Consider the following 20,854-nt stretch of genomic DNA (forward strand, 5'->3'; position numbering starts at 1 on the left):
ATGCTTGTGATTCCTGGAGGACCTTCCCCAGAAGCTGTGGAGCCCATAGACCTCAGAGCTTGTAATGAAGCTGGTGCATTATTCTGTGAGTTCCTAACTCTTCTCTGGTCATTTTGTTAGAACCTCTGCCCTATCCGGAAACTCTGCAGAATGTGAAGGTGCCGCTGATAGATCATAAGACGTGTGACCAAATGTATCACTGGAACTCAGGTATCGGGAGCTCTGTGACCCAAGTGGACAACACCATGATATGTGCCGGATACACGGAAGGAGGGAAAGACTCTTGTCAGGTGAGAAGCCGCCATGTTCCGATAAAAGAATTTACCAAAAGGAAACAGGTTTGCTTAGAGACTTTCTGACATCAAATGGGCTTTCCCAAGAAAGGGGACAACTTTCTGATCACTGGGAGTCCAACTACTGTACTTCAACTCCCATCAATCCTGAGAAACAACCGAGCCATGTCCTCAGCTAGACAATGAATAAATGGTGGAGTGGAGCTCCATTCCGATGGGTCTCTGCAGAGCTCCATTCTTGACTTTTCTGGAAGTCCATGAGAAAGCTTCCTTAGTATTAAGGGTATTATTATTCCGTTCCATTCTGCCTTCTGTATCACTGTCTGTGTCTATTTTCTGTATAACTGGATAAAACCTACAAACACAACTCAATTCAATGAGGAAAGTGGTAGACAGAGGCAGAAAATACAGCAAATATACACATCAGAGATCAGCTCGGCCACTTGGAGCCAGAGTTCCAGGTACAGGACCAACAGAGGAGGAAGAGTAGAGAATGGTGAGGAATCGTATCTGCAGACGCTTTGTCCATCCTAATAGTCCTCATCTCGGGGCAGGTTTCACTGGGTCGTTAGGCTACTGGACATGCCGGCATTGTCTACCAAATTTATAAGGAAAACTGGGAAAAGATCTCTTCTGTTTTATGGGCAATGGAATTGTATTTAGAAATGAGGTTACAGTAAAAAAGAATATCAGAAAGTACTAAAGAAAATGTAAAAGAAACCTAACCACATAAGATCACTGGATAATAGCAGCCAGCAGAGATCTGACAGGAGATATCGAGGCTTTTATGTCCTCTCGACATTAGGTTATAATTTATACACCTATACCTTCTAGAGGTGGAATATTCCTCAATATTTTGTTTATTTCCACATATTCAATGTTCTTAAATGTTGACGTGTCGAGGACATTGATGTCTTCCAGGGGGACTCCGGAGGACCTCTAATGTGTAAAGTCCAAGGCGTCTGGTACCAAGCCGGTGTTGTAAGTTGGGGAGATAACTGTGCTATACCATATCGCCCCGGGGTGTACTCCCTGGTACCCATCTATACACCATGGATCCAGAGCTACGTGCCAGATGTGACATTTTACCCTGTAAATATCTCTTCAACGACTTCAAAGCCTACAGGTAACGGGACGGCGCTCACTTAACCTTCTTTTTTTCTGTTCTGCTTTCACTTTGTTTTTTCATAATATTTGGCATGAGATGGTCTTACATCAGCCCCACAATGAGTGCTTGTGCCCGGTATAGTGCCCTATAACAGTCTGTGCAAGTTCATACATGGAGATGTCACCCACTAGAAAGCAACAGAAGACTCCACTGAATGACTGAAGGCCAACTTGTTAATACATGGGGATCTATACAAGGAAACACTGATGGAACTGCTTGTATGGGACTTGGATCTGGAGGGTCAACCCTTTCCCACCATATAGTTATAGCACTGCGCGAAGGTTGGGGATGGAAACTGCCCGTATACTGACAGCACTTGTGAGGCGCGAGATCAGGAGCTAAGTCCTCACCATCGGCAGGAGATGTCATCTGTGGTCTACAACCGATGCGCTGCTGCAATGGGTGGTTGATGCTAGCCCTGTTCCTGACCATACAACCCTCTACATGCCACAATCTAGATGGTTCGGAGATGGATGGGCTTTCCTCTCTATCCCCATCGGCTCACTCGCGATGGAATTGCTGGATGCCAAAGATTGCAATTTCAACTAAACCTAGTAACAGCTTACCGCCTATGGAAGACTTTTAGGCCTTACAAGCAACAGGACCTACTAGTGTAAAACTGTTAGCTATAATGCACTGCAATATATAACCCAACACTGGGTTTCCAACTGTCCGTAACTTTTATGGACAGTCCATAAAAACCCCTTGATTTTCTCTGCCATCTGTGATTTTTTTTTAATTTTCTCAAAAACTGTACTGCGCTAAAGAGGCCAGCATGCGCAGTACAAGCAGGACTTCTCCAGAAGAAGAATGACGCTGGCGTGAGGAGAGAAGATCATCCTATCACCGCCGAGCGTGCCGGGTCTACTTGGCCTCAGGAGTTTTTATATTTTATAACTGCGTCACATTAGATCACACAACCTTGTGCCTCTGGTATCTCTTCCCCCCCGGGCACCCAAGCTTCTCCTTTTAGTTCCTCTATTGTTCCATTGGTTCCCATCTCTTTTGTCTTTGTCCAGTACATGACATTATTCATCTGTACAAGTCCCATTGTGCTTTCTTCATGCATGAGTCACTCACTCATTTACATTGATAGTAATGAGAACTTGGGGAGCCAAAAAATATGTCATCACTCGGGTCAATCAACAGAAAAACAAAAGTTATTGGCCTCAGAAAATGAGGACTAAACATGTATGATCATGCTGCCAGCTCATTTTTACTAAAATGTTAAACCTGAACCCCCCCCTCCCCCAAAATGGCAGAATTGCAAGGTTTTTACTATTTCACTTGGATTTTTTTCCCATTTTTCAGTATGGAAAAACTACAACTCATCCCGCAAAAAGCAATTCTTCATACGTCTATGCCCATGTGTCTAAAAAGTCCTAAAAGATAAACCGTAACCCACTGAACACCGTAATTGTAAAGAAGCTGCCATGTTGCTGTCTCAGGACCGCGGGGACACGTCTCTACATTGTGACACTTGCCAGATTTGAAAAATGGGTCTGTGTCCTAGAGTCCAAAAAAGGCCATAATAAGGGTATAATAGGCCGAAATGTGGAATAAATAAAAAAAAGGGAAGTTTCAGTCTTTATTTTATACAGTTCTTGACTTTAGAATTTACTTCTGACTTTTCCTAAACAAATGCACAAAAAACTGCTCCAAGAACTGCCCGGTATGAACCTGGACTTCCCGCTGATTTACTTTCCCTCTATGACGCCTCGTATTATTATCATGTTTAGAGTTGAGCGAATCTCCTGAAAATCAATTCAGATAGGAATCTGGATTACATTAAATGTAAAGGCGGAGGGGGATAAAAGTCTTATCACTTCGGGTCGGCCTTACCCATACCGGTCCTGCGCCATCGACCCTCTGATTGGTTCTTCTGTTCACCACCCCCCAGGTCATCACATGACCTGCGCCCGGTGCGCCCCACGTGCTGTGGTGTGTGGCACTGATGTACGTTGCTTCCCTCATGACAGTGGGACATAACGAACGGAAGTCGCTGCTGGAGGGAAGATAGAAGAATGAAATTAGTCAGGTCAAGGGCGACCAAGGATTTTTTTGCCTCTTCCCGGCTCTCTAAAATCAAAATTTGGACCGCCATTTTATTCAATTTTCTCAGAGAATCCCACCCAAAAAATTGGTGAATCCGATTTTTTTGTAAAATTAGACATGAAGTTGATTAGTCTCTAATAATATTGTGTCCTGGTAAATTCTCCATGTTTGCTTTTTGCAGTTGCATCCACCTCCTCCCCCGGGGCGGTATGTGGCTCCCCGCAGGTTTCTCAGCGGATAGTTGGTGGTGTAAATGCCTTGGAAGGGGAATGGCCGTGGCAAGTCAGTCTGTACCGGCATGGCAGCTATGTCTGCGGCGGATCTCTGATCGCTCCTGGGTGGGTCCTGACGGCTGCACATTGTGTCTATAAGTAAGTGACCTTCATACTAAAACTGAGGAACGCAGACGTATTTCAGTTCTTGCAGCTCCTTCTGGGTCTGGACCTCAGGGAGGAGATCCAAGTGCAGACAGTGTCCACATAACTTTGCGGGGCCACGTAGATTGTCCAGATGAGACCATCCCTACAACTGAAGACCAGAGGTCCAGATATTAGGAGGCGATGAATATTCCGCCCATTACACCTAGATATTAAAACGATTTCCAACCTCCGCAGGGATTCTTATGATGGAGTCTATACTTTGCTAATGGGAATAGTCAAGATTGGATCTTCGAGCAGCTTACATGAACGTACGGCCAAAGTGACGGAAGTCATCATTCCCCTGTGGTACACGGGACAAGTGGGCAGCAGGGGAGATATCGCACTGCTAAGGCTCGACAGTCCGGTCACCTACACCAAGTACATCATGCCCATCTGTCTGCCGGCGTCGTCCGTCACCTTCCCATCTGGCATGGAGTGCTGGGTCACCGGCTGGGGCCGAATCACGTCGGAGGGTGAGAAACACTGAAAATTCAACTTTTAAGATTTTACTATGACTTCCAATAAGTCTGTTGGTGACCAGAAACGTTTCATTGGAGGAATTGTTCCATCTTAACTCTTTGTGAATTTTCGTTAAGAACGCCAATATCGCCCTATAAAAATCCAACACAGTTTGCAATCCACGTCACAACCACTGGCCATACATATCGAATAACACCTCCCTACATTACATACATAGGGAGTTGGCAGGAGAAAAATGTTTGCTTCTATGTCATTTATAGGAAGATGCTAGGACGCAGCACTATCTGGTCTTCCATTGCTTACAGGAAAAAACAGAAGCACAAAACTGTGTGTACCACATCATTTAGAGACTAAAAAAAGCAGACGGTACTGTCCGGTCCATAATCATTTACAGGGAAAGCCAGGAGGACAAAACTGTCTGTACCAGATCATTTTAAGGTAGTGCTGCCTCCTTGTTTCTATTGGCTAAAAATTTGTTTAATGGAAAGACAGGAGGACAAAACTGTTTATAACACATAGTGTATATGAAGAAACTAGGAGACAGTACTGTCTGGTCCATTTTTTTTTTAAGATAAGACAGGGGGACAAAACTGTATGTACCACATCATATATAGGTAGAAACAAGGAGGCAATACTATCTGGTCCTTAATCACTATATGAGAAAGAAAAACAGAGAGATGAAAATGGGCGCAGGTTCCTTATTATTCGTGCCTAGCAGTGAGCTGGAGGCAATATAATTAACATATATATTTTTTCGCCTTAAAACTTCTTTCTAACCTTAAAAAAAAATGGTGGCAGCAGGCACCTGCATGATTTACATGAAGAGACAAAGAGACAGTGCTATCTGTATAATAGAGGTATAATTTATAGGAAGAGAGAGGGACGCAGTACTACCTGTGCCTACATCATTTACAGGTACAGAGAGGTAGTGTTATACTTACCTTCACTTTTTATAGTGAAAGAAAAGGAAGGCAGTACTATCTGTGGCTGCATCATTAACCTGGAGGGAGAGGTAGTGTTATATGTACCTTCATTATTTTTAAGAAAAAAAAGAAAAGCAGTACTATCTGTGCCTATATTATTTACAGGAAAACACTGATAGCTTGAAGTTGAAATACTACTGCTTATCTTCAAGGAAGGATAGTGGGGGGAGTACTTACAGCATTCTTAAGAGTTGGGGAAAGCAGCACTATCTGTGCCTACAACCTGTACAGGAAGGTAGACGCTGAATTCAGAGAAGTCACAAGTGCTGATATGGAAGAAAGCCATCAATAACAGTAACCAGTACATGTATCCTTTACAGTGGCTCTGCCGTATCCTCAGAACCTACAGAAGGTGAATGCTGAACTGATAGACCGAGAGCAATGCCAGAAGATGTTCCGTGATGGTAACGCGCCTGGTTCTGCCCAAATCCTTGATGACATGATATGTGCTGGATATAAAGAAGGACAGAAAAGTCCCTGCAAAGTAATACATTCATACTTCCTCCAGTGTCTTACTCTACACCACTAAACAGTCTCTATATACAAAGGCGTCACTGCACGTATACAGTGGCATGCAAAAGTTTGGGCACCCCTGGTTAACATGACTGTTTGATCTCTAAAAGGCCTACAGTTAGAGATGACACATTTCCTTTGTATTTTAGGCAAATATACTGTATATATTGTCATTTTTTTGCATTTTAAAAACTACAAAAAAGGAAATTGGCCGATGCAAAAGTTTGGGCACCCTTGGAGATTCGTGTGCTCAGATAACTCTGACCAAGGTTTCAGACCTTAATTAGCCTGTTAGGGTTGTGGCTTGTTCACCATCATTGTTAGGAAAGACTGCCAGGTGATGCAAATTTCCCAGCCTTATAAACACCGAGCCTCCTCTATCCTTGTGCCAAAAAGCAGCAGCCATGGGTTCTTCTAAGCATCTGCCAAGCACTCTGAAAATGGTGGAGGCCCACAAAGCAGGAGAAGGCTATAAGACGAAAGCAAAGGGTTTTCAAGTTGTCCTTTCCTCAGTTCAAAATGTAATTAAGAAATCGCTGTTACCAGGAACAGTAGAGGTCAAGATAATGTCTGGAAGACCAAGCAAAATTTCAGTGAGAGCTGCTCATAGTATTGCTAGAGAGGCAAATCAGAACCCTACTGTTCAGAGACAGCTGCACAAATATCAAAACAGAAAAAAGACAGCGCCACAACGGCCAGTGATGAAAGTCTTACATAATTAAATATGCAGATTAGGCAGATTAAATATGTAAGACTTTCATCACTGGCCGTTGTGGCGCTGTCTTTTTTCTGTTTTGGGATTTGGCTTTGTAGCCGGGTTGACCCCCTGGCATTGACTTGCGCCAACATGCGTATGAAAGCTATATGGACATAGGGTGCGGTTTAACCTTTTTTGGATTTTTGTAAGCTGCACAAATATGGCCTTCATGGAATAGTCATTAGAAGAAAACCTCTCCTGCGTTCTCACCATAAAGTTCAGCATCATAAGTATGCAAAAGAACATCTAAACAAGCCTGATGCATTTTGGAAACAAGTCCTGTGGACCGATGATGTTAAAATAAAACTCCTTGATGAAAGATATGTGTGAAGAATTTCAATAAAAAAAATTCGCAACCATTAAGCATGGGGGAGGATCAGTCATGCTTTAGGGTTGTGATGCAGCCAATGGCACGGTGAACACTTCACTGGTAGAGGGAAGAATGGATCCAATGAAATTTCAACCGATTCTTGATGCAAACATAGCACCGTCTGTAAAAAAGCTGAAGGTGAAGAGAGGAAGAGGAAGAGGATGGCTGCTACACATGGAGAATGATCCTAAACACACGTCACAATCCACAAAAGATGACCTCAAAAGGCACAAGATGAAGGTTTTACAATGGCCCTCACAGTCCCCTGATCTGAGCATCATTGAAAATCTGTGGTGAGACCTCAAAATAGCAGAGGAAGCAAGACGGCCCAGGAATCTCACAGAAAAGGAGGAATTCTCCAAGGAACAATGGAGGAAAATCCCTCAGACAAGAACTGAAAGACTCTTTTCTAGCTACAAAAAAGTGTTTACAATCTGTGATACTTGTAAAAGGGGGTGTTACTAAGTACTCACCATGCAGGGTGCCAAAACTTTTGCATAGGCACATATTTCCTTCCTGTAATTTTTAAAATGTAAAAGATCAACATATATATTTTTTAGCCTGAAATGCAAAGTCAATGTGTACTCTTTACTATAGCTCTTTAATTTTGACCAGGGGTGCCCAAACGTTTACATGCCACTGTACATCAGGATATAACTTAGTATCAGTAATGTAATGTATGTATGTACACAGTGACTGAACCAGCAGAATAGTGAGTGCAGCTCTGGAGTATAATACAGGATGTAACTTAGTATCAGTAATGTAATGTATGTACACAGTGACTGCACCAGCAGAATAGTGAGTGCAGAATAGTGAGTGCAGCTCTGGGGTATAATACAGGAGGTAACTCAGGATCAGTAATGTATGTACACAGTGACTGCACCAGCAGAATAGTGAGTGCAGCTCTGGGGTATAATACAAGATGTAACTCAGGATCAGTAATGTAATGTATGTACACAGTGACTGCACCAGCAGAATAGAGAGTGCAGCTCTGGGGTATAATACAGGATGTAACTCAGGATCAGTAATGTAATGTATGTACACAGTGACTGCACCAGCATAATAGTGAGTGCAGCTCTGGAGTATAATACAGGAGGTAGCTCAGGATCAGTAATGTAATGTATGTACACAGTGACTGCACCAGCAGAATAGTGAGTGCAGCTCTGGAGTATAATACAGGAGGTAGCTCAGGATCAGTAATGTAATGTATGTACACAGTGACTGCACCAGCAGAATAGTGAGTGCAGCTCTGGGGTATAATACAGGAGGTAACTCAGGATGAGTAATGTAATGTATGTACACAGTGACTGCACCAGCAGAATAGTGAGTGCAGCTCTGGGGTATAATACAGGAGGTAACTCAGGATCAGTAGTGTAATGTATGTACACAGTGACTGCACCAGCAGAATAGTGAGTGCAGCTCTGGGGTATAATACAGGAGGTAACTCAGGATGAGTAATGTAATGTATGTACACAGTGACTGCACCAGCAGAATAGTGAGTGCAGCTCTGGAGTATAATACAGGATGTAACTTAGGATCAGTAATGTATGTACAGAGTGACTGCACCAGCAGAATAGTGAGTGCAGCTCTGGGGTATAATACAGGAGGTAACTCAGGATCAGTAATGTAATGTATGTACACAGTGACTGCACCAGCAGAATAGTGAGTGCAGCTCTGGGGTATAATACAGGAGGTAACTCAGGATCAGTAATGTAATGTAATGTACACCGTGACTGCACCAGCAGAATAGTGAGTGCAGCTCTGGGGTATAATACAGGAGGTAACTCAGGATCAGTAATGTAATGTATGTACACAGTGACTGCACCAGCAGAATAGTGAGTGCAGCTCTGGAGTATAATACAGGATGTAACTCAGGATCAGTAATGTAATGTATGTACACAGTGACTGCACCAGCAGAATAGTGAGTGCAGCTCTGGGGTATAATACAGGAGGTAACTCAGGATCAGTAATGTAATGTATGTACACAGTGACTGCACCAGCAGAATAGTGAGTGCAGCTCTGGAGTATAATACAGGATGTAACTTAGGATCAGTAATGTATGTACAGAGTGACTGCACCAGCAGAATAGTGAGTGCAGCTCTGGGGTATAATACAGGAGGTAACTCAGGATCAGTAATGTAATGTATGTACATAGTGACTGCACCAGCAGAATAGTGAGTGCAGCTCTGGGGTATAATACAGGAGGTAACTCAGGATCAGTAATGTAATGTAATGTACACCGTGACTGCACCAGCAGAATAGTGAGTGCAGCTCTGGGGTATAATACAGGAGGTAACTCAGGATCAGTAATGTAATGTATGTACACAGTGACTGCACCAGCAGAATAGTGAGTGCAGCTCTGGGGTATAATACAGGATGTAACTCAGGATCAGTAATGTAATGTATGTACACAGTGACTGCACCAGCAGAATAGTGAGTGTAGCTCTGGGGTATAATACAGGATGTAGAGTTTTTCCAGTGCAATATACTGATTGTTGATTCCTTGTCTCACAGGGAGACTCTGGAGGACCTCTGGTGTGTAGAGTCAGTGGCGCCTGGTACCAGGTTGGCGTTGTGAGCTGGTCGGTGGGCTGCGCTCTTCCATACCTTCCAGCTGTCTACACCCTGGTGACCTCCTACCAGTCATGGATTGAGCATTACATCCCAGTGCAACCAACAAGCAAACAGCCTGTGAGAGGTTCAGGGAACCTGAGCATCCCGGCTCCCACCTGGACCTTGCTAGGTCTGCTGGCACTAGTAGTCCATTCCATGTAGCTCATATTCATCATGTTCCTCGGTGCAAATCCTCTGTCTTGTGATCAGTCCCCTGTGAGCGCCGTCACTGTCAGACTTATAAAATCTGTGACTCTCCATCCTGTCGGCCCCTGAATTATTAATCCAATGCTTTTCTTTCCGCACTCGATCTTTGTGTAGTTTTGGTTACATAACGTCCTGCAGACCGAGCAGCATCACCGGCAGCGGCCATAGCATGTCCTCAGAATGGACACCTGCCACCATCACATCCTGCCAAACAGACGTCCATCCCACCACGGAAACCTATGGGAACGCTGGCGAAGAATCCAGTACAAGTGTGAACTGCAGCAGAGAACAACGTCTCCGGGCAGAAAGGTGCAAACATCGTGTGGGAAGAATCACTTCTCAAGGATCAACTCAGATTCCTGGATTTTAGAATGAAAATTATCTGGATACAAATGGACAGCAGACGAATAATGGGCAGAGAAGTACGGAATGGAGGGTGGGGGCAAGCGTTGGATAGTACCACCACTGCCCCGGCAGATGGCACCACTGGCGGGGATTACGCTCCTGGCAGATCCCACAGTCTAAGCCGTGGATTAGGGCTTTTCTTTTCCAGTTCCCCATTGCAGGGATCCACGCTCTAAGGTGGGCATTAGGCAGCGTTCACACAGTTTAATCCAAACATGTGCAGTTTTATTACTTTCATTAGACTCCAAAGGAATCAAAACCAAAACATCCTCTTCTGGGCACAAACGTATCACAGCAAATAACCAGTTTATCCAGGAGCTCATATGTGTCAGTGCAGCTCACCCCAACAGATTACAGTCCTTTCTCCTTCATTCACAGAAAACGAACGATCCCACCAGTCTCGGTGTCACCTTCAGTCCGAGCTCCAGAAGTTTCCAACACCAAACAGAAGTGCTCAACTCCAAACACAGTTCACACTGAACAGACTGCAGCTGCAACACATTACTCAGCAGCTCCAACACACAGACTGCTCAGCTTTCCCACCTGACCCGTGCAGTCTACTCAGAGGCTCGGGAATGTCTCTTTCACAGCTGTAGCTCACATTTTAGCTGGTCACTCACCAGCAGCATACTCAACTCTGCTCAACCCCCAGCAGACTGACACCTGTAGTGAACACAAGCCCTGGTTCTTAGTTAAAGCTAATCAGGTGCATCTCATCAAGACCTGCAGTGCTAGGATTTAACTCAATCCTACCTGGATTTGCTACACAGTCCATTGCCATTGTAGTTTATTCTTTTACAATTCATTCTCTACAAGTCTATAAGTAATTTTAAACAAAAAGGACACATTATTTTTTGCTTCTATGTTTCACCAAAATTCAAGCTCCTTCCCCAAAATGAAAATATGAGAAATGCTCAGAGATGCATGTCCAAAAATTCAGCACCTGGAGCAAGTAGCTATATTGGAATGGTGTTTAGAGATGCAAAATTCGACTAGTAAAACAGATGTGCAAAAAAATAATTGTGACTCGCACACTTTGTGAGAGAGACCGTCTCCATTAGTCTCTGGATTTTAGGGATTATTATAGAAAAAAATTGTCTCTTCTTCCCAAAAAGGATTGCACAAGAAATGAAAAAAACTCAGTACAGTCACTTGTGGCAAGACAGCACACCATCTGTGACTGACACGGATTTCAGATTTTTTTCTTTAAACACTATTGCGCTGTCTTGCTGCTGCTTTCTAGTACATTAAGAAAAAAGAAAAATGATGTGGAATTGTAATTCAAATTGTAATTTAAATGCCAGCTCTACCACATCACTGATCTATCACACTTATCCTGGAATTTCTGCTGGCGCCTGTCCCATCTCTCCCTCTATCAACTAAATATCTGTAATATTCATCAACTACTACACTCATCCTCTTCACTGCTGAAATTGTACAACTAGTGTAATTGTCCAATGTTGTAGGGCTTTCTCTCCCTACCTTTATTACTGAGGTGTAAGCTCTGATGTCTTCTGTCTGGCATCCTCTACCAGAAATGGCTGCTGCATTCCTTGCCTTGACTTTTATACTGGTTCTTATAGTCCCTCCATTGGTTGTGATTATTCTATGTGATATGATATCTGCAAGGCATTATGGGAGACCACTTTCTGGCAGATGCAATCTTCTATTTTGGGTAGAATGGTCATGGGTATTTTTTGGTGAGTTGTGTGAAGCAAATCATAAATTGTTCGAATTTGTCAAGTCCAGTGATTTTAAAGAAAATTTTAATGAATTCAATTTACATTAAATTATTTTGCTCATGTCTAATGCTGACCCACAGAGTAAAAGTATTGTATTAATCATAGTGCAAGGTGCATACTGTAAAAACATAATAATGAATGAATGGAAGCTTATTCTCTTTTCTCTTGACACACTAACCTTTGCTGCAGTTACACAGTATCGCTCCCATCCACATTACCCACACAAAGGCTGATGCACTTCCTGCTTCTGCTTTTATAGTGGCTATGAGTCAATAGTAACCTCTGACATATAGCAGCTCCTGATTGGCCGTACTATAGCATGTGATGGTAACTGCACAGCAATGTGAGGAAGGCCGCCAATGTCAATGTCATATGTGTTGTGAATTCTGCTTTTGGGCTCCCTCCGGTGGTTGTAGGTGGTAATGCAGTTGTCCCTGAGTTGCAGTCCTGGTCAGGTGTATCTGCTGATTGCAGTTCTGACTGGGGTATTTAGGCGTGCAGGATTCATTAGTCCTTGCCAGTTGTCCATGGTTGTTGGGAGGTTTTGGTCCTGGTTTGGTTCCTTCTGCCTTCTGCCAAATCAGCGAAGATAAGTGTCTGGTTTTGTTTCTGTGGCACACATGCTGTGTGCTTAATAATTCTGTGCTATTCAGTGTTTTTTTGTCCAGCTTAGATTGTGTCAGTATTTTCTCAGTCTTGTTGGATTCTCTGGAGTGGCAGATATACATTCCATGTCTTTAGTTAGATTGTGGAACTTTTTGTATTATCTGCTGTGGATATTTTTGGAAGGGTTTTAAATACTGACCGCTTAGTATTCTGTCCTATCTTTCCCTATTTAGCTAGAGTGGCTCTTTTGCTGAATCCTGTTTTCTGCCTGCATGTGTCTTTCCTCTCCTACTCACAGTCAATATTCGTGGGGGGCTGCCTATCCTTTGGGGTTCTGCTCTGAGGCAAGGTAGTATTCCTATTTCCATCTATAGGGGTATTTAGTCCTCCGGCTGTGTCGACGTGTCTAGGGTTTGTTAGGCACACCCCACAGCTACTTCTAGTTGCGGTGTTAGTTCAGGTTTTGCGGTCAGTACAGTTTCCACCTACTCCAGAGAAAGTTCATGCGGCTCCAAAGTCACCGGATCATAACAGTACAACTGGCCAACTATGAGTTAAATGCATCTCAGAAGAAGGGAAGAAAGGTGTTGAGTCATTTTTTTTTTCTGCAGTTTGCTTTGCCTTTTCTTCCCTCTTTTTCTCTGGGTGGCTTGTGTTAGCATGGATGTTCAGGAATTAACTTCTCGTGTAGACCAGCTTGCTGCTAGGGTACAGGGAATTTCTGATTATATTGTTCAGACTCCTGTTTTAGAGCCGAAGATTCCTACTCCTGATTTGTTTTTTGGTGACAGGTCCAAATTTTTGAGTTTTAAAAACAACTGTAAACTGTTTTTTGCTTTGAGACCTCGATCCTCTGGGGATTCTATTCAGCAGGTTAAAATCGTCATTTCCCTGCTGCGTGGTGACCCACAGGATTGGGCATTTCCCCTGGAATCTGGGAATCCGGCTTTGCTTAATGTAGATTCCTTTTTTCAGGCTTTAGGACTATTATATGATGAACCTAATTCTGTGGATCAAGCGGAGAAGACCTTGTTGGCCCTGTCTCAGGGTCAAGACGCGGCAGAATTGTATTGTCAGAAATTTAGAAAATGGTTTGTGTTGACTAAATGGAATGATGATGCTTTGGCTGCAATTTTCAGAAAGGGTCTTTCTGAATCCGTTAAAGATGTGGTGGGGTTTCCCACGCCTGTCGGTCTGAGTGATTCTATGTCGTTGGCCATTCAGATTGATCGGTGCTTGCGGGAGCGCAGAGCTGTGCGCGCTGTGGCGTTGTCCTCAGAGCAGAGTCCTGAGCCAATGCAGTGTGATAGGATTCTGTCTAGGACAGAACGACAAGGACTCAGACGTCAGAATAGGTTGTGTTATTATTGTGGCGATGCTTCTCATGTCATTTCAGTCTGCCCTAAACGGACAAAGAGGATCGCTAGTTCATTTACCATCAGTACTGTACCACCTACATTTCTGTTATCTGTGTCCTTGATTTGCTCATTGTCATCATTTTCTGTCTTGGCGTTTGTGGATTCAGGCGCCGCTTTGAACTTAATGGACCTTGAGTTTCCAAGGCGTTGTGGTTTCCCCTTGCAGCCTTTGCAAAACCTTATTCCTTTAAGGGGCATTGATGCTACACCTTTGGCTAAAAATAAACCCCAGTTTTGGACACAGGTGACCATGCGCATGGCGCCAGCCCATCAGGAAGATTGTCGATTTCTGGTATTGCATAATTTACATGATGCTATCGTGTTGGGTTTTCCGTGGTTGCAGGTACATAATCCTGTGTTGGATTGGAAGTCTATGTCTGTGACTAGTTGGGGATGTCAGGGGGTTCATAATGATGTTCCTTTAATGTCTATCTCCTTTTCTTCCTCTTCCAAAATTCCAGAGTTTTTGTCTGATTTTCAGGATGTATTCGATGAGCCCAAGTCCAGTTCTCTTCCACCGCACAAGGACTGTGATTGTGCTATTGATTGGATTCCAGGCTGTAAGTTTCCTAAGGGCCGACTCTTCAACCTGTCTGTGCCTGAACATACCGCTATGCGGAGTTATGTTAAGGAGTCTTTGGAGAAAGGGCATATTCGGCCATCTTCTTCTCCGATGGGAGCGGGATTTTTTTTTGTTGCCAAGAAGGATGGCTCCTTGAGACCCTGTATTGATTATCGCCTCTTGAATAAGATCACGGTCAAGTTTCAATACCCTTTACCTTTGCTTTCCGATTTGTTTGCTAGGATTAAGGGGGCTATTTGGTTTACGAAGATTGACCTTCGGGGGGCGTATAATCTTGTTCGTATTAAGCAGGGTGATGAATGGAAAACTGCGTTCAATACGCCCGAAGGCCATTTTGAATACCTTGTGATGCTGTTCGGGCTCACTAATGCTCCATCTGTTTTTCAATCTTTCATGCATGATATCTTCCGGACTTATATTGATAAATTCTTGATTGTATATTTGGACGATATTTTGATTTTTTCTGATGATTGGGAGTCTCATGTGGAACAGGTCAGGATGGTATTTCAGATCCTTCGTGACAATGCTTTGTTTGTGAAGGGGTCTAAGTGTCTCTTTGGGGTGCAGAAGGTTTCTTTTTTCGGTTTTATTTTTTCTCCTTCATCTATTGAGATGGATCCGGTTAAGGTTCAGGCCATTCATGATTGGATTCAACCCACATCCGTAAAGAGCCTTCAGAAATTTTGGGGTTTTGCAAATTTTTATCGCCGTTTCATTGCTAACTTCTCCAGCGTGGTTAAACCCTTGACCGATTTGACGAAGAAAGGCGCTGATGTGGCGAATTGGTCCTCTGCGGCTGTTTCTGCCTTTCAGGAGCTTAAACGTCGATTTACTTCTGCTCCAGTGTTGCACCAACCAGATGTTTCTCTTCCGTTTCAGGTTGAGATTGACGCTTCTGAGATTGGCGCAGGGGCCGTTTTGTCCCAGAGGGATCATGTTTGTTCCTTGATGAAACCGTGTGCATTCTTTTCCCGTAAATTTTTGCCTGCTGAACGCAATTATGATGTCGGCAATCGGGAGTTGTTGGCTATGAAGTGGGCATTTGAGGAGTGGCGACATTGGCTTGAGGGAGCTAAGCACCGTATTGTGGTCTTGACCGATCATAAGAATTTGATTTACCTCCAGTCTGCCAAGCGGCTGAATCCTAGACAGGCTCGATGGTCCTTGTTTTTTTCCCGTTTTGACTTTGTGGTCTCGTATCTTCCGGGTTCCAAGAATATTAAGGCTGATGCCCTTTCTAGGAGTTTTTTGCCTGATTCTCCTGAGGTCCTTGAACCGGTCGGCATTCTGAAAGAAGGGGTGGTTCTTTCTGCTATTTCCCCTGATTTACGACGGGTTCTTCAGGAATTTCAGGCTGACAGACCTGATCATTGTCCAGTGGGTAAACTGTTTGTTCCTGACAGATGGACTAGTAGAGTGATTTCTGAGGTTCACTGTTCTGTGTTGGCTGGTCATCCTGGTATCTTTGGTACCAGAGACTTGGTTGGTAGGTCCTTTTGGTGGCCTTCTTTATCACGTGATGTGCGTTCTTTTGTGCAGTCCTGTGGGACTTGTGCACAGGCCAAGCCTTGTTGTTCCCATGCTAGTGGGTTGCTTTTGCCATTGCCGGTCCCTGAGAGGCCCTGGACGCATATTTCTATGGATTTTATTTCTGATCTTCCGGTTTCCCAGAGGATGTCGGTTATCTGGGTTGTTTGTGACCGGTTTTCTAACATGGTTCATCTGGTGCCTTTGCCTAAATTGCCTTCCTCTTCGGATTTGGTTCCGTTGTTTTTTCAGCATGTGGTTCGTTTGCATGGTATTCCGGAGAATATTGTGTCTGACAGAGGTTCCCAGTTTGTTTCTAGGTTTTGGCGGGCCTTTTGTGCTAGGCTGGGTATTGATTTATCTTTTTCCTCTGCATTTCATCCTCAGACAAATGGCCAAACCGAGCGAACTAATCAGACCTTGGAGACTTATTTGAGATGCTTTGTGTCTGCTGATCAGGATGATTGGGTGGCCTTTTTGCCATTGGCCGAGTTTGCCCTTAATAGTGTTGAGCGATACCGTCCGATACTTGAAAGTATCGGTATCGGAAAGTATCGGCCGATACCGGCAAAGTATCGGATCTAATCCGATACCGATACCCGATACCAATACAAGTGAATGGGACACCAAGTATCGGACGGTATCCTGTATGGTTCCCAGGGTCTGAAGGAGAGGAAACTCTCCTTCAGGCCCTGGGATCCATATCAATGTGTAAAAGAAAGAATTAAAATAAAAAATAGGGATATACTCACCCTACGACGCAGCCTGGACTTTACCGCCGTAACCGGGAGCCGTTGTACCTAAGAATGCGCGCTTGAAGGGCCTTAGATGAGGTCACGGCGCTCTGATTGGTCCGTAGCGGTCGCGTGACCGCTACGTGACCAATCACAAAGCCGTGACGTCACCTAAGGTCTTTCAAGCGCTTGAAATACCTTAGAAGACATCCACAGCTTCTGATTGGTCGCGTAGCGGTTGCGTGACCGCTACGCGACCAATCACAAAGCAGTGACGTCACCTAAGGTCTTTCAAGCGCTTGAAAGACCTTAGGTGACGTCACTGCTTTGTGATTGGTCCGTAGCGGTCACGCGACTGCTACGGACCAATCAGAGCGCCGTGACCTCATCTAAGGCCCTTCAAGCGCGCATTTTTAGGTACAACGGCTCCCGGTTACGGCGGTAAAGTCCAGGCTGCGTCGGAGAGGTGAGTATATCCCTATTTTTTATTTTAATTCTTTCTTTTGCACATTGATATTAATCCCGATACCGATTCCCGATACCACAAAAGTATTGGATCTCGGTATCGGAATTCCGATACCGGCCGATACCCGATACTTGCGGTATCGGAATGCTTAACACTAGCCCTTAATAATCGGGCTAGTTCGGCTACTTTGGTTTCGCCTTTTTTTTGTAATTTTGGTTTTCATCCTCGTTTTTCTTCTGGGCAGGTTGAGCCTTCTGACTGTCCTGGTGTGGATTCGGTGGTTGACAGGTTGCAGCAGATTTGGGCTCATGTGGTGGACAATTTGATGTTGTCTCAGGAGGAGGCTCAACGCTAACCGTCATCGGTGTGTTGGTTCCCGCCTTCAGGTTGGGGATCTGGTCTGGTTGTCTTCCCGTCATGTTCCTATGAAGGTTTCTTCTCCTAAGTTTAAGCCTCGGTTTATTGGTCCTTATAGGATTTCTGGGATTATTAATCCGGTGTCTTTTCGATTGGCGCTTCCGGCCTCTTTTGCTATCCATAATGTCTTCCATAGATCTTTATTGCGGAAATATGTGGTACCCGTTGTTCCCTCTGTTGATCCTCCGGCCCCTGTGTTGGTTGATGGGGAGTTGGAGTATGTGGTTGAGAAGATTCTCGTTTTTCGAGGCGGAGGCTTCAGTATCTTGTCAAATGGAAGGGTTATGGCCAGGAGGATAATTCTTGGGTTTTTGCCTCTGATGTCCATGCTGCTGATTTGGTTCATGCTTTTCATCTGGCTCGTCCTGATCAGCCTGGGGGCTCTGGTGAGGGTTCGGTGACCCCTCCTCAAGGGTGCGGTACTGTTGTGAATTCTGCTTTTGGGCTCCCTCCGGTGGTTGTAGGTGGTAATGCAGTTGTCCCTGAGTTGCAGTCCTGGTCAGGTGTATCTGCTGATTGCAGTTCTGACTGGGGTATTTAGGCGTGCAGGATTCATTAGTCCTTGCCAGTTGTCCATGGTTGTTGGGAGGTTTTGGTCCTGGTTTGGTTCCTTCTGCCTTCTGCCAAATCAGCAAAGATAAGTGTCTGGTTTTGTTTCTGTGGCACACATGCTGTGTGCTTAATAATTCTGTGCTATTCAGTGTTTTTTTGTCCAGCTTAGATTGTGTCAGTATTTTCTCAGTCTTGTTGGATTCTCTGGAGTGGCAGATATACATTCCATGTCTTTAGTTAGATTGTGGAACTTTTTGTATTATCTGCTGTGGATATTTTTGGAAGGGTTTTTAATAATGACCGCTTAGTATTCTGTCCTATCTTTCCCTATTTAGCTAGAGTGGCCTCTTTTGCTGAATCCTGTTTTCTGCCTGCGTGTGTCTTTTGCAGCGCCCCAGAGTCCTGGTCGTTGCAGTACTGATGCTCCGCCGCTAAGGGGGGCTATGGTACGTCTGATGGCACTGAAGGAGTTCTTCTGACCAGGTATCACAGTCACCAATACACTTCACAGTCTGACCTCCAGGGGGAGCTAAGGGTTCTATGTATTAGGCCACTCCTCACAATCTGGTAAAACTGGGGGTTAGGCAGAAAGTTAGTTCAGAAGCTGACTGGGTTGGAACCAGGCAACACCTTGTGGCAGAGGGTGTTGTAGGGGGAAGATTCAGAGGGGTCCCTGTCAGGGGTGGGATCCTGACAGAGGCCTAGCACACAGAGAGAACGTTACGGGACCGCACCTGCACGATATAGCGGTGGTACCCCAAGAAAGGACAAGAAGCGAGGTTCATTGTGCTGAGTGAGAAACGAGATCAACACAACAAGGAGAATACCAGTAGGAGTCGTGCTGTAAGACGAGGCAACATCCTATTGAGGTGCATAACCGGTGGCCGGAACGCCGAGGAAGTATAGAGCTCCAGGCCAAACTTCAAACCTACGGCAGGACAGTCAGTTATAGGCGGGCTGTCTCATCCAATTGACCCAGGAAGACACAGGGGGGGTAACAACAGGAGTGGGGCGACGCTAGAGTCCCGGAAGAGCTCCGAGCCTCCCCGTCGTACGGGTGCGTCCTAACCATAAGATCTGGGGGACGTGGAAGAACATCAGAATCGAGTTGTGAGGGAACACGAGAAACAGACATAACAGTTGTGGGGACTATCCCGAGAGCACAGCAGGGGAGGACCACAACACACAAGCGCTAGACGGTAGGCACAGATTTCCACCTGCAAAGGGAACTCTGGAGGTGCCATCGGACCGGCCAGTCTTGCGCAGCCTGGTTAACCGTATTCCGGATTGAGGATCCTGAAGTCTTCAGTAAAGAGGTAAAGAGACTGCAACCTGGTGTCCTCGTTATTTACTGCGACCTGCACCGCACCACCACAACATCATCACCATACCTCCACTTTCATTGTACGCCCCTCAGCAGGGCCATGGACCGGGTCTAGCCACCGTGACAACCCCAGAGCAGAGACTCAGAGGCCCGGTACCGGGTACCCCTCGGCCCTGCGGCAGTGGGGGCGCTACAACTTGGCGTCACGAACAGGATCTACTTAAGCCTGAAGAATCAGGTCATGTGTGCCTTGGAACTGTGATTTATTGTGCTTGGACTGTGACTTATTGTAAAGACTGTGCATTGCCATTTACCGCCAAAAACCGCCGCCATTGCAGCGCTGAGGAGAGCGCAGGAGAAGAAGAGGGGCGTGGAAGTGGGCGTAAACCAGCTGAAGAGCGCGAAAGACGATGGCCGCCCAGTCTAAACATTTTTGCATCCTGAGGACGTGTCCATCAACAGCCGAGGTCCGCCTTCTCATCCTCTTTGGAGGGTGGAGACCATGGAGACGGGGCCGCCCACGAAAGAGACCGCGGGAAGAAGACACTGGAGAAGAAGCCAAGATGGCGACGCCGGGAGCACCGCGTGGGGACGACCCGACCCAGCATGAGGCTGCACCGCTCGACACAGCTCCAGATGCGCCATCGTTGCAGGGACTGGCCCTTACGGAGCTACCAATGGGCAGACCCAACTGGCCGCCGTCGTAGGAGTGTGTAGCCGCAGCTGAGGCCCAGCAGATAGCACGTCGCCTTGAGGACGACGCTCGCGTGATCGCCCGACTGGGTCAGCCTACGGAGGTCCGCCTAACTCCGGTGTCCCGTGCTTCCTCCAACCCGGCCACGGCAGAGTGTGAGCTGCAGGCACAGGGCCTGAGGATCCTGCCAGAGGCGGAACACCTGCGGTGCCTGATGACAGCGTGGCGGAACAGACCCCAGCCTGCAGCCCAGGTCGATCTGACAAGCATCGAAGAAGCCCCGCCGTCACACTGGGGTGTTGTGGTGTCCTTCAACTCCCGGAAAGGAAGGGGAGTTATTCAGGAGATCGGGGAGCCACTACAGGTCCATGTTGATCGAGAAGAAGTGGAACCCTGTGGGGGAAGGTACGATTGCGACCTGGAGCCTGGCGACGCAGTGACCTATACCCGGTGGAGGAGGGAAACTGGCGAAACTGGCTGGATAGCTCGAGGCGTCCAACGGTGCGTCGCACTCCAGGCTGCTGCCGG

General features: G+C 45.6%; 1 protein-coding gene across 1 annotated transcript in view; it reads left to right on the top strand.

Moving 5' to 3' along the window:
- LOC143785139 (transmembrane protease serine 9-like) overlaps positions 1 to 12,071 on the top strand; it is a 36,376-nt gene extending 24,305 nt beyond the window's left edge. The window contains exons 4-9 of the mRNA XM_077273822.1: positions 121 to 290; positions 1,215 to 1,419; positions 3,698 to 3,887; positions 4,131 to 4,408; positions 5,719 to 5,882; positions 9,553 to 12,071. Coding sequence (XP_077129937.1) covers positions 121 to 290; positions 1,215 to 1,419; positions 3,698 to 3,887; positions 4,131 to 4,408; positions 5,719 to 5,882; positions 9,553 to 9,813 — 1,268 coding nt within the window. The 3' untranslated portion in view covers positions 9,814 to 12,071. The remainder of the gene's footprint in view (positions 1 to 120; positions 291 to 1,214; positions 1,420 to 3,697; positions 3,888 to 4,130; positions 4,409 to 5,718; positions 5,883 to 9,552) is intronic.
- Positions 12,072 to 20,854: the final 8,783 nt, after the last annotated feature.

The sequence above is a fragment of the Ranitomeya variabilis genome, chromosome 7 (assembly GCF_051348905.1).
Source record: "Ranitomeya variabilis isolate aRanVar5 chromosome 7, aRanVar5.hap1, whole genome shotgun sequence".
In the NCBI taxonomy this organism is placed as follows: domain Eukaryota; kingdom Metazoa; phylum Chordata; class Amphibia; order Anura; family Dendrobatidae; genus Ranitomeya; species Ranitomeya variabilis.